The sequence below is a fragment of the Nycticebus coucang genome, chromosome 3, assembly GCF_027406575.1.
Source record: "Nycticebus coucang isolate mNycCou1 chromosome 3, mNycCou1.pri, whole genome shotgun sequence".
NCBI classification, from domain to species: Eukaryota; Metazoa; Chordata; class Mammalia; order Primates; family Lorisidae; genus Nycticebus; species Nycticebus coucang.
In genome coordinates, this window is record NC_069782.1 from 10,088,272 (window position 1) to 10,102,016 (window position 13,745).

At 49.9% G+C, this 13,745-nt stretch overlaps 1 protein-coding gene across 1 annotated transcript; it reads right to left on the reverse strand.

Annotated features, from left to right (window-relative positions):
* Window positions 1-11: 11 nt before the first annotated feature.
* On the reverse strand, window positions 12-9,898 carry KDELR3 (KDEL endoplasmic reticulum protein retention receptor 3). Its single transcript, XM_053582394.1, has 5 exons — window positions 9,637-9,898; window positions 6,007-6,107; window positions 4,552-4,710; window positions 2,883-3,135; window positions 12-742 (listed from the first exon to the last, which is right to left on the reverse strand). The coding sequence occupies exons 1-5, from the start codon at window positions 9,731-9,733 to the stop codon at window positions 702-704; spliced, it is 651 nt and encodes a 216-aa protein (XP_053438369.1). The 5' UTR covers window positions 9,734-9,898; the 3' UTR covers window positions 12-701.
* Between the last annotated feature and the right edge of the window lie 3,847 nt (window positions 9,899-13,745).

Sequence of the window (13,745 nt, forward strand, 5' to 3'; positions counted from 1 at the left end):
TGTTGGATTGACTAATCATTTTATCACCTAAAACTGAAAGGAAGGTGGGATGGGTTGGTCTTAATGCAAGAATTGAAGGCAAGATACCTAGTAGGTATCTTATTTGCTCAATGCTGATCAGGTGATATGCAAATTGTACCCACCTAAGATGGTGAAGGGCTAGTGAGCCATAAAACTGACTCCAGCCAGAGCAGGTATATTTGGTTTGTGTGGCATATAGGGTGGAAGGAAGTAAAATAACATTTCACACAAGCTATCACTTTTTTATCTTGACTACCTAAATTTGGTCACCTACCTGGTAAGTAGAAATTGCCACAAGAGCATATTGCTGATACTTTAACTGATCTTCAGTTGGGCGTTCTTACAGGGACATCCTTCCAGTTGGAAGTGACTATTAGCACGAGTCATGGACTTGGGTCTTAGAGAACAATGGTTTATTTGATCCATTCATGGGAAATCACCTTAAGGCTGCTTGTTGCAGGTTCAAGGTGGGCCCAGCTCTTCATTGCCTCTATAATGGGTATTCAAGGGAGATCCTACTGACAAGGTCTTACAGAGAAAACGATCAGTGCTTTGTTGAAATCCACACTAAGCATTTTTCTAACTTTAACATTTGATTCAACTCATGGATAAGTTGCCAAGGAGAACTTTGAAAATGGTTTGCTATTCATGTCCTTGACTATAGAGATCTCCAGGAACCCTCAAATTGGCATCGGAAGACTTAACTTCTTTCCTTTAAGGACTGGAAGAAAATGGAAAATGAAATTAGATTTACTGTACAGATGAAAGAACTTTTTTTAATTGAGACAGTCTGTCATCCTGGGTAGAGTGCCATGACATTCATAGCAACCTCACACTCTTGGGTTTGAATAATCCTCTTGCCTCAGCCTCCCAAGTAGCTGGGACTACAGGTGCCTGCCACAAGGCCCAGCTAGTTCTGTTTTTAGTAGAGATGGAGTCAAGTCCTTCCTCAGGCTGGTCTCCAACCCCTGAGCTCAATCCACCTGTTTTGGCCTCCCAGAGTGCCACCATGTGCATAATCTTAGTATTCTTAATGCCTAGTTCACCTGGCATCACAGCTCACAGCAACCTCTAACTCTTGGGCTTAAGCTATTCTCTTGCCTCAGCCTCTCAAGTACCTGGGACTACAGGCACCTGCCACAACACCCGACTATTTTTTAGGTTGTAGTTTCAGCTGGGTTGAATCGCGCCAGCCTGGATGTATGAGGCTGACACTGTTAACCACTGTGTTAGGGAGCTGAGCCCCTAGTGTCTCTTAATGCCTAGTATTCACATATTAAAGCCAAGGGGGAAACTTTGTCTTAAGGTTGACTGGACCATTGACCCTGCCTGGTCTTGGATCCTGGCACCCCTTAAGGTGTGAATTTAGCAGTTGGGCTTGATTCTCCTGCTTATTTCATGTCTCATACCCATTGGCAGTCCCTTTTTACTCCCCAAAACTGTCCACATCTCTCTTCACTGAAGGTCTTTTTCCTGGACAATTGCAACTGCTCCGTAACTAGTCATGGTACTTTGCGGCTTTTTGCTCCACACGGTGGATTGATTTTTGTTTTTGAGACAGAGCCTCAAGCTGTTGCCCAGGATATAAAGTGCTGTAGCATCACAGCTCACAGCAACCTCCAACTCAAGTGATTCTCCTGCCTCTTGCCTTCTGAGTAGCTGGGATTACAGGTGCCTGCCACAAGGCCTGGCTATTTTTTGGTTGCAGCCATCGTTTGGCGGGCCCAGGCTGGATTCGAACCTGCTAGCTCAGATGTATGTGCCTTAGCCACTTGAGCCACAGGCGTGGAGCCAGTGGATTGGTTTTTTTTTTAAATTTTATTTATTATTTTTTTTTAGAAACAGTCTCACTTTATCGCCCTCAGTAGAGAGCTGTGGCGTCACAACTCACAGCAACCTCAGCCTCCCGAGTAGCTGGGACTACACGTGCCCGGCTATTTTTTTGTTGCAGTTTGGCTGGGGCCGGGTTCAAACCCACCACCCTCAGTATATGGGGTTATCTCCCTACTCACTGAGCCACAAGAGCCACCCTGAATTGTTTTTTTAAACCATCCAATAGCTGCCCTTGGCAATCAGAACACAATGCAGACAGTGTGAACTGGTCTTGATTGACTTGATGTCTGCAGGTTAATGGATTTTGCATGACAAGCTGGTTCCTGCCTTGGGAGTTGTACATAGATACGGGCTTGAATGTTTTTCCATCTGTATTTTTTCTCCCTGCCTCCCCCACCCCTTTGAGATGGTCTACACTTAATTGCCCAGATTAGAGTGCAATCATAGCTCACTATAGGTTCAAACTCTGCATCAGGTTCCCAAGTAGGTAGGGCTACAAGAATGCACCAACCACACCCGGCTGAGTTTTTTTATAGAGCTGGGGTCTGACTCTTGCCCTTTCTCATGCTGGTCTTAAACTTCTCAAGCAATACTCTCACCTTGGCCTCCCAAAGTATTAGGATTACAGGCATGACCCACCATGCCCGACCCCCTATATTTTCTTAACCAAGTCTTTTTTTATCTTTTAAGTAAGAATTCTGTCAAATGTGCATAGCTGTCTTTCCTGTATACAGTGTGTGCATAGCACACACACCGTATTGGCCTGCATTTTGTCATGGCACTAAGTGTTTCTTAAAAATAGTTGTCTTCTCCCATTAGAACAGTGGTTCTTAACCTGTGGGTCGTGACCCCTTTGGACTGTATTAAAGGTTCGAGGCCTTAGGAAGGTTGAGAACCACTGCATTAGAACATAAGCACTATAGGGGCAGAGACTTGGCTCTGGGTATCTCTGTAGCCCCGCAAATATTTACTGACTGGATGAGTAGCTCCTTGGGCCAGCAGGATTGCTCTGTTCTCCCAGGACTTACCTTTGGTCACATACAAGTAGAAGAAGTCACAGTAGAAGATGGTCTGTACTACTCCAGACACCACTGCAATTTGGTCATAGAAATTCTCAGTCTGGTACCGCCTGATCCAGTTAGCCAGATAGAGAGCCCGGTACAGACCCAGGAAGAACAGATAGTGAGTCGTAATGGTCTCGGCCTCTCCCGTCTTGCTGATCATGAAGAGCTGGGGCAGGATGGCCACTGACTCCAGGTAGATGGAGAAAGTCCAGAGGATCTGAGCCAAAGAAAAGAGTGGCTAGAGAAAGCTGAATGTGGCCCAGATCTCCTTTTAAAAAGAAAGTAATTAATAAAGCAATAGTTTGGCTCGGCACCTGTAGCTCAGCAGCTAGAGGGTCAGCCACATACACTGGAGCTGGTGGGTTTGAATCCAGCCCTGGCCTGCCAAATAACAATGACAACTACAATAAAAAAAATAGCCGGGTGTTGTGGGCACCTTGTAGTCCCAGCTACTTGGTTGGCTGAGGCAAGAGAATCACTTAAGCCCAAAAGTTGGAGATTGCTGTGAGCTGTGACACCACAGCACTCTACCCAGGGCTACAGCTTGTTACACCACAGCAGTCTACCCAGGGCTACAGGTTGCTGTGAGCTGTGACACTACAGCACTCTACCCAGGGCTACAGCTACTCTGTCTCAAAAAAAAAAAGGCAATAGTTTACCAAAGAAAATATAGTTTGTGTGGGGCGGCGCCTATAGCTCAGTGAGTAGGGTGCTGGCCCCACATACCAAGGATGGCAGATTCAAACCCAGCCCTGGCCAAACTGCAACAAAAAAATAGCTGGGTGTTCTGGCAGGCACCTGTAGTCCCAGCTACTTGAGAGGCTGAGGCAAGAGGATCACCTAAGCTCAAGAGCTGGAGGTTGCTGTAACCTGTGACACAATGGCACTCTACTGAGGGTGGCAAAGTGAGACTCTGTCTCTTAAAAAAAAAATTGTGGAAGGAAAATCATTCTCAATGTAAGAATTGAATGTTTTAATAATATATGCTATTTCTAAATATAATTTAAAAAATTTTTGAAAACAGCACATCCTGCTTTTTTCACAACATAGCATAACATTAGAAAATTTTTAAATGTAAAAAAAAAAAAAAAAAAAGAAAGGGCGGTGCCTGTGGCTCAAGGAGTAGGGCGCTGGTCCCATATGCCGGAGGTGGTGGGTTCAAACCCAGCCCTGGCCAAAAACCACCAAAAAAAAAGAAGAAAAATTTTAAATGTTGCAGTTTTACTGGATGAAATAATGTAATTGAACCCACAGTTTTCTTAAAATATAGTCCATAAATACCAACATCAGAATCTCCCAAGATGCCTTTTGCCCACAGGTTCATGGGCCACAGCCCAGACCTACTGGCCTGGCCTCTGCTAATCTGTTGGACATAAGGTCTCAACAGCCAGAAGTGGGACTGGGATGCCTGCTTGGTAAATGGACATCACAACTAGATATGCACATTTTTTAAATTGAGCATTATGAATAGCTTGTTGCCAGTTTCTTCTAAACACAGAACTAAGTGAACAATACACAAACAGTAGTCATAGTCACAGGAGAAGGTGAGCCCAGATGTCACGAAGGGTCTGGAAGGACGGATGCAGAGGAGCATGTGAACCTTTGGGAGCTAGCACTCAGTCCCTTCCCTTACCTCCAGGGGAGTGAAACTGTAGTTCTCAAGGAAGGAAAGGCCAATGACTGGGACCAGAAGAAACTCCAAGCGGAATGTGTCATTCTCACTGTCAAATGTTTTCCGAAATTTCCCGTAGATCATGTACACTGTGACATAGGCGCAGAGGAGAAAAACCACCTGTGTGCGGCGGGAGGGAAGAGACAAGGGGATCTATGAGGTCATTTCCCTGCCTATTTGCTAGGCTTCAAAACCTACCACACCTAAGCGCCAGAGCTCTGCCATAACGCTGCACGAAGAGGTAAAATGTGTTTGCAATTTCTCCTGGCTCCAGCCACCTAGAATCTAAAGTTAATGAGCCTTTATTAAGTAACTCCATGCTTCTAACCATGACAGTGCCACCATAAAGAGTCGCTCTTCTTGTCACCTCTGTCTGTGGAGCATTAGGCCAATACACAAGATTGGTCTTTCTCAGGGCATTTAGCAGTGGTATTCAGGGCTCTTGAAAACAGTTTAAAACTTCAACTTCCTGACTATGCATCAGTGACTTAAAAATGTTCTTCCACAAGGACTACTAACATCCTTCTTTGTTTAAAAATGTTGACCTGGCTGACCTTGCCGTCCCTTACCCAGTCCTCACTCAGCATGTGTACCAGCAGCAGCTACTGAACTCCCACCCTCCTGGCCTTGGGTCTGTCCTTTGAATACACTGAGCTTGGTCTGTCTGGAGGTCTTTTGCTTAGAATGCCTTCCTCCATCTTCACATAGCTAGTTCTGGCTGCCGCTCAGATCTTGGCTTACCTGTCACCTCTTCTAGACTTCCCTGACCACACACCCTGAAGTAGCTCTCTAGTTGTGCTCCATCACGTAACCTTATTTTTATAATAAAACTCTCTTTTACTGAAGGAAATATCGACTAAAGTAGGATTTTAGGGAGAGATGAAAGGCTTCAGTGCCAAGGGAAAAAAATACGGTTTTAATTATTTGTATAGCTGTATCCCTAACCAAAGTTTTTCTTGTTTGTTTTATTAGAATGCAGGCTCCCCAGACACAGGAGCCTTGTAAATTTTCTTCATGTGCTGGCAGAGAATAGGCTTAAAAAAAAATTCTTGGATAGTCAAATGAGTTCTCTGCAAGCTCAGGACACCTGTTTGATATTTTTGCTTATTTTAAAAATCATTTTAATAGCTAACCTTTGCTGAATGATTAACATATGGCAGACGGTATTTTTTTTGCCATTTACATTTATTACCTCATTTTATTTTCCCAGCCAAACCCTCTGAAGTAAGTGTTAGAATCATCTTCATTTTGCATAGGAGGAAACTGGAGGACAAAGTCCTGTGTGACCCAAGTCCAGGTCACACAGCCACCAAAGCAGCAGAGCCGGGATTCAAACCCACAGCCTAAGTGCCCAAGCAGAAGGCCTCAGTCTGTGGGGGTCTGACAGGCCGCCACTGTCACCACCTGACCCCTCACCTTCATCACGGTGTTGTAGATGGAGATGAAGTTGGTGAACAGGTCCAGGTACCTGGTGGTGAAGACAAGAGCGAAAAGGATCTGGCTCTTCCCAGAGATGCCTGTGGGGCAGGAGGGCACACAATGAGAACACAGACTCCTGAGCCCCACCCACTCAAGTGCACCTCCTGGAGCTGGGCAGACCTCTGAGACCCCTCATCCAGGGCATTGTTGCTCCCCAAAGGGCAGGAGTTCATCCTTCCAACCAGATCACCTGAGGAGTCCAGATGCTGCTCTTTAGGCTTCAATCTGCCTCCCAGTCTCCAAATAAAGACACCAACACCGAACACTGGGTTCCCAGTCCCCCTGCAAGTGCCTGCCGGGTTCCAGCTCCAGGGAAGATACCAGGGGTGGTGTGAGTTGGCTCCGTGGGGGGATTTTGGCTTCTCTTCACTCCACCTCAGAGTTCCACCGACACTCCCCAAAGCTCCATCTTTGGAGGAACAATTCACTGACTACAAAGCGTTGATTCACCAGGGAGACAGAAGCGGGCAGAGGGAGGCTGGGGCCAAGGCAGCATTTTATTTTATCTTCCAAAATGTAAGCATTAAAAATCCTTTTTTTAAGAGTTAGAGGTTGCTGTGAGCCGTGTGACGCCATGGCACTCTACCCGAGGGCGGTACAGTGAGACTCTTGTCTCAACAACAACAAAAAAAAAATCCTTTTTTTGGGTGGCACCTGTGGCTCAAGGAGTAGGGCACCGGCCCCATATACCGGAGGTGACGGATTCAAACCCGACCCTGGCCTAACTCTGCAAAAAAAAAAAAAAAAAAAAAATCCTTTTTTCTTGCTCGGCGCCTGTAGCCCAGCAGCTAGGGTGCCAGCCACATACACCAGAACTGGTGGGTTTGAACCCAGCCTGGGCCTGCCAAACAACAATCACAATTACAACAAAAAAATAGCCGGGCATTGTGGTGGACACCTGTAGTCCCAGCTACTTGGGAGGCTAAGGCAAGAGAATCACTTAAGCCCAAGAGTTTGAGGTTGCTGTGAGCTGTGACGCTACAGCATTCTACTAAGAGTGATATAATGAGACTCTATCTCAAAAAAAAAAAAAAGAGTGACGCCTGTGGCTCAGTGGGTAGGGTGCCGGCCCCGTATATCAAGGATTGTGGGTTCAAACCTGGCCCTGGCCAAACTGCAACAAAAAAAATAGCCAGGCATTGTGGCGGGCGCCTGTAGTCCCAGCTACTCCAGAGGCTGAGGCAAGAGACTCACCTAAGCCCAGGAGTTGGAGGTTGCTGTAATTTGTGTGACGCCACAGCACTCTACCGAGGGCAACATAATGAGACTCTGTCTCAAACAAAACCTTTTTTCTAGTAGTAGAAGTTATGCCTGTATTTACTCTTTGTAATACAAAAATCGGGCAATTTTTTTTTTTTTTGAGACTAGACTCTCACTTTATAGCCCCTCAGTAGAGTGCCGTGACGTCACACAACTCACAGCAACCTCCAGCTCCTGAGCTTAGGAGATTCTCTTGCCTCAGCCTCCCGAGTAGCTGGGAATACAGGCGCCGGCCACAACGCCCAGCTATATTTTTGTTGCAGTTTGGCGGAGGCCGAGTTCGAACCCACCACCCTTGGTATATGGGGCTGGCACCCTACCCACTGAGCCACAGGCGCTGCCCAAAATCAGACAGTATTTAAAGATACAAAGAAGAAAACCATCCCTGGGTCTGTCCTTCCAGATCTTTGCCTTACTACCGTATTAAATGATGATACTTTATTAAAATGAAGAAACTAACACCAGTATGGCACTGTTGATGGAACTCCAGACTTTGCTCTGCTTTTACAGTTTTCCTGCTGCTGCTCTTTTCACACTGTATTTTGTTGTCATGCTCCACAGTGTCCTTTGGCCGCTTCTGATACGTTATGGAGGGGAGATACAGTGATGCCTCGCCTTCCTCTTTCCCAGTTACCCCCACCCCAGTCTGGACGCTCTCATCAACGACACCCCCCATGTTTCTGCATCTGAAAGTCAACTGTCCACCCTCTCCAATCTTTGCACTGCCCACTTGCTTCCCTGGCCTGTGGAACCACCCACGCTGCTGCCCAAAGTCCTGTCCTCTACAAATAACCCTCAGGCTGCTTCTCTTCTTCCTCTGTCCCTTTACTACCTCAGACATTCCTGCAGCTGTGATCACACGCCAGGGCCTTCCAGCTCTGGGTAGTATCCCAGGGGCCAAGTACAGCACCTGGCAGAGAGCGGGTTGGATAACAGCGCCCCCTCCTGGTCATGGATGCTCACCCTGCCCAGGGGCCCCCTGCAGAAGAAGTGCAGGGACAGGTCCAGGCTGATTCTTCTGTCCCATCACCCCCCAGTATTTCTGACCCACTTCCTCTGAGGGGAACCTGAAGGGTCTGAGTTCCTGTCCCTCTGGAGAACCCAAACGGCCTCCGGGTCTAGAACCAGCTCCTCTGCATCTCCCCTCACCCCTGCTGAGCCCTCTAGGCTGAAGCCTCCCCCATCCCAAGCCCGTTTGCTTTGCCTCCTCTTCTCTAGCAGCTCCTGAAGTGACCTGCCTCAGGCACCCCTCCCAGACCTTCCCTTGCTCCCAACCGTCCGCTCCTCAGTCCCAACTCCCTGGCTTGACAAAAAGGCCTTTTAACATCCCACATACGGACTGCCCTCCCTCCTGGACCACCCCCAAATCAGGCTGCTCATCCTTCCTGGGACATGCCCTGCACTCGGCCACGTATGTGTGGCTGCACCCTGAGAGTGCACGCCCTTCCTGGGTCAACTCCCTCCCTGCCCACCCTCCCAGGCCCAGCCCCCAAGCTGCTCTCTCCACCCATACCTTCAGGGGCTGTTCCCGGCCTCTTCAGCCCCCACAGGGAGCCTGAGCTCATCATCACTGCAATCTCCCCACCCTAGTGCCAAGCATGGGACACCAGGACACCAGTGGACAAAGATGGCTGCAGGAAGCTCAGGCAGCCTCTGATTGCACTGTGGCTGTTTGGTGACCACCTGTCCAGCCTTGAAACTTTTTCAAACCTCCAGCAGAGCAGCCAGACTGCTGGGCAAACCAGGAACCCCTGGCGACCTCCCCAGACTCCTGTTCAGTGGCTGCTTCACGCCCACCTGAGCCCCTCTGCTGCCCTTCCTGCCACATCACAGCCCCTGTGCCACACGCCTGCAGGGAAGCAAAGAGGGCCCAGCCTTTGGGGAAGCCTAGGGGGAACAGGGAAGAGAAAATCCTGAGAATTGGGGGCCACTTCCTGAGGGCATATCCCCTTCTCCTCCTCCTCCTCAGTGAGGGTGGAGTGAGCAACAGGGGTGACTGGTGGGATGGAGGGGGTGTAGCTCCTCCTCAGACCCCTCCTTTTCCAACTAGCCAAAAACAATGCCAACACGGGGAGAGGGGATATCAGTGGAGGCACAAACCCATCCTTCCCCATAATCTCGAAGTTCTTTTGATACTGTACAACTTTACACTAATTTTAGAAGCTGAGCTATACAAAAAGAGTTTAAGGACGTGGAAGCTGAAGTCCCACCCAGAGCAGACTCAGTGGAGGGCCCCGCCTTGAAGGCAGGGGACGTTGGGGCTGACCAGCGACCGGTCCCCCACCTCCTGCCCGGGGCGCCCCTCACCGGTGCAGCACTTGGACCTCCAGATTTTCCCCAGGAGCAAGATCATGGCCAGGAGGTGGCTCAGGTCGCCGAGGATTCGGAACACGTTCATGGTCATGTCAGTCGGCGTGGAGCCCACGCCCAGCAAACTTCCAGGAAACTTTCTGGCGGCCGGGGCGGCTACCACGTCCCCGGCCCTGCCCGCGCCTCCGGCCGCCGCGCTCCTCCAGCGCTCTCCGGGCCGGGCGGTGACGTGGCCAGGCGGGCCGCGGCGGGGTGGGGAGCCAGGAAGCAGCGCCGCCGGGAGGTCCCGCCTCCCGCCATCCAGGCCTTAGCCCGGGGCGGGGCGGCCGGCCGGGCAGGGGGGCTTCCAGCTGCGACCCCGCCCAGCCCCCCGGGGTGCTCGAGCCGCGGTGTCCCAGAACCCTCTGCCTCAGTTCCCTTATCTGTGAGCGGGCCTGATAACACTTGTGCCAGGGCAAGGCTTGAGCTTACCGGATCAGAGCACCCTGTCAATTGGGACCCGCTGTATTGTCATTACCTTGGAGTCTGAACTCCCTCCCAGGGTTGGGTGGGGTGAGGAGAAGAGCGGGAACTGGAGTCCCTACCCTCTCGCCTGTTAATTTGGATGTCAACACTTGCCCTGATCTGACCTTGCCGGGGGTGGATGATGTAAAAACAACTCTCAGGTGTGGAGTCAGACTGACCTTGATTCCAGGCTAGGTGCTGCAGTCCTTCCCCTCTCTTGGCCTCAGTTTTGTCTGCAAGATGGTGTTATTGTGAGAAAGAGGTCAAGTCTGTCCAGGAGACCCAGGGCCCCCATTAGTGCCTCCCTCTTCTTGGTGTGCTAAGATGTTAAACAGGGACACGGGGGCCAGCAGAGCCTCCAGAGGGCTGAGAGGCAGGGAGAGAGGAGGGTACAGGACCTATGGTGGGAAGGAGTCTTCCCACTGCTGAGCGGCCTGAGCCTAAGGACCCTTACTGCCCCCTTGTAGGCCCCCATACCCCGCTCCCACTCAGCACCCTCATCTCTAAATGGCTGGCCTTCTGCCACAGATAGCCAGAGAGGCTTTTGCATGATAGCAGTCTGTCACGCTAGTGTTCAAGACCCTCCATAGCCCTCCAAGAGCCTCATTATAGCTCCCAGGGCAAGGTAGTCCTTTGAGACTCAAAATGTGGATCAAGGGCCAGCTGTCATCTATTGGGAATGCAGAATCTCTTGGTCTCACCCCACTCAGACCCTGCCAGTTAAGCAAGACCCCCAGGGGATACACAGGCACTGGGGGTTTGAGAGGCACCAACGTAAACAACACAATGCTAAGGGGGAGATGCTATTATCATTCTCATTCACACGGGAAAACTGAGGCAGAGAGGTTAAAAATAATTTGCTTAGGCAGCGCCCGTAGTCCAATGGTTAGGGGGCCGGTCCCATACACGGAGGCTGGCCGGTTCGAACCTAGCCTAGGCCAGCTAAGCAACAATGACAACTGCAACAGAAAAATAGCTGGGCTTTGTGGCGGGCTCCTGTAATCTCAGCTACTTGGGTGACTGAGGCAAGAGAATCACTTAAGCCCAAGAATTTGAGGTTGCTGTGAGCTGTGACCCCAGGGCACTCTACTGAGGACAACATAGAGAAACTCTGTCTCAGAAAAAAAATTTTTTTTGGCTTAAAGTCACACAGACACTAAGCAGTCGTGCAACCCCAATTCTAACACACAGTCTGCAACAAAATCATTACGTTACACTGTGGGCTGCCGTGGCAGGTGATAAGCGCCCTGTCGTGAGAGGTGGGTGAGCAGGGGGTGGGTGCTTATTTGTCAGAGATTCCACAGTGGGGACTCCTGCTCTAGTAGGGAGGCGGTGATAGCAACGGCCATCAAGTATTGAGCATCTACTTGGCATGCGTTGGGCATGTCACTTGGGTTCTTTCCATCCTGCCTCAGGGCATATGAGGTGCAGCAGCTTTAGCGTTTCACATCTTGAAGTCCAGGGAGGTGAACTTCACAGACCAAGTCCCTCTGGGAGAGGAGCCAGGCACTTGTCCCTCCGGCATGGCATGTTCTGCATGGACCCTTCTGTTCCCTGCTCCCCTCAGCCCTGCCCCTCCAGCGGGTGCCCAGAGAAGGCGGTGGCTATTTAAACCCCTCAGGTGTGGCTGTGGTTCCCTCTGCCCAACCAGTTGGCACTTCCTTCTCAGCATCCACCTCCTCCCAAGCCAGGGAAAGCACGTGCATTTGCCATTTGGTGAAACATCTGTCCTCCTGGGAAGCAGCCCCAACTAGGGGGGAGCGGAGAGGCTGGAACAAGGCTGGAATCCTCTCTCTCTATTTTTTCCAGGGGAACACATGGGTGGCTTTAGGAGTGACCTCCATGGTGGGGAAGGGGAAAGAACCCAGGCTGAAGGCTCCAAGGCCTGAGCCTTGGCCCCTCACTGGGCCTCAGCTTTCTCATATGCTAAATGGGAATAATAAAGATAGACGCATTGCTGACGGCTTATTCGGTGCTGTTTGCATCTGGTCTTCCCAGAAGCCCACGAAACCTCTACTATGTCATCATTTTCCAGACGAGGAAATTGAGGCTCAAATTTGTCTCTTGCTCTACCAGATTGCACAGATCACCTCTTCCCAAAGTTCTATCACTCTGCCCATAGCAATCAGCCTTCCCTTTTTTGTACCCACCCCACCTCCAAGTTGGAACATTTTTCAAAACGCCTCCTGAAGAAAAGGGGAAATCTACTCATTTAAAACACTTGGCTGTAGACCATAGGCACGCGCCTGCCACCTGAACCATCCGTCACTGTCTGTCTCTACTGCTGGGTGGACCCCCCAAGTCTCTCATTTCTCCTAGTCTCAATTTCCTGACACCCCAGGATATGCCTGCTATAGGAATGCAACTGAGGGGAAAGCAAAGAGGGAAATTTCTTTCAGCCCAAAGGGCAAGGACTGTTTTCTTCTCATTAACAAGCAAATTATATGTTCAAAGTCAGATTTACTGCTGAAAGAATGGGGGAGCTGCTCAATTTTTTTTTTTTTTTTTTTTTTGAGACAAGAGTCTCAGTATGTCGCCCACGGTAGAGTGCTGTGGTATCACAGCTCCTTGCCTCAGCCTCCCAACGCCCAGCTATTTTTTTGTTGCAGTTGTCATTGTTGTTTAGCAGACCTGGCCTGGGCTCCAACCTGCCAGCCTCAGTATATGTGGCTGATGCCCTACTCACTGAGCAACGGGCCCCAAGCTGGAAGGAATGAATTCATTTTAGGCAGCCCCTGAGGTCTGTCCAGGAGGGGCAGACTAGACAAATCCATTTCCTAACCCAGCAGAGGGTGGGCTGAGAGTGCCTCACCTCTTCCTGCTGTCCCACCCTAGGTGTTCAGAAAGTTTTGTTTGTTTGCTTGCTTGCTTTTTTCCCCTTTTTTTCTCTTTTTTTCAGAGACAGAGTCTCACTTTTATCATCCTCGGTAGAGTGCTATGGTGTCACAGCTCACAGCGACCTCCAACTCCTGGGCTTAGGCAATTCTCTTGCCTCAGCCTCCCGAACAGCTGGGACTACAGGCGGCTGCCACAGCGCCCGGCTATATTTTGTTGCAGTTTGGCCGAGGTCTGGTTCTAACCCACCACCTTCCGTATATGGGGCCAGCGCCCTACTCACTGAGCCATAGGCACCTCCCTTGCTTGCTTTTTGAAACAGATCCTCACTCTGTTTCCCTGATTAGAGTGCCATTATAGCTCACAGCAATCTCAAGTTCTTGGGCTCAAGAGATCCTCTTGCCTCCGTTTTTCTATTTTTAGTAGAGATGAGGTCTTGCTCTTGCTCAGGCTAGACTAGAACTCCTGAGTTCAAGTGATCCACCTGCCTCAGCCTCCCAGGATGCTAGGGATTACAGGCGTGAGCCACCGCACCCCAAGTTCAGAAGGTTCTTTCCCTGGCTCAATACCTTTTGAGTTCAAGGCAGGGGCAGCACAGGCTGCATTTTTTATAGAGAAAAACCAAAGTTCTAAGACCTCTCTTCTGGTTTCAGTTCCAAGCACATTTATGGAAGACCAGCTGTGTGCAGGCACCTTGATGGGTTAGAAGTAGATGGAACCCTCTGGCTCTGTGGGAGGAGGGCGCCTGTGCATTGACTGAACAGGGG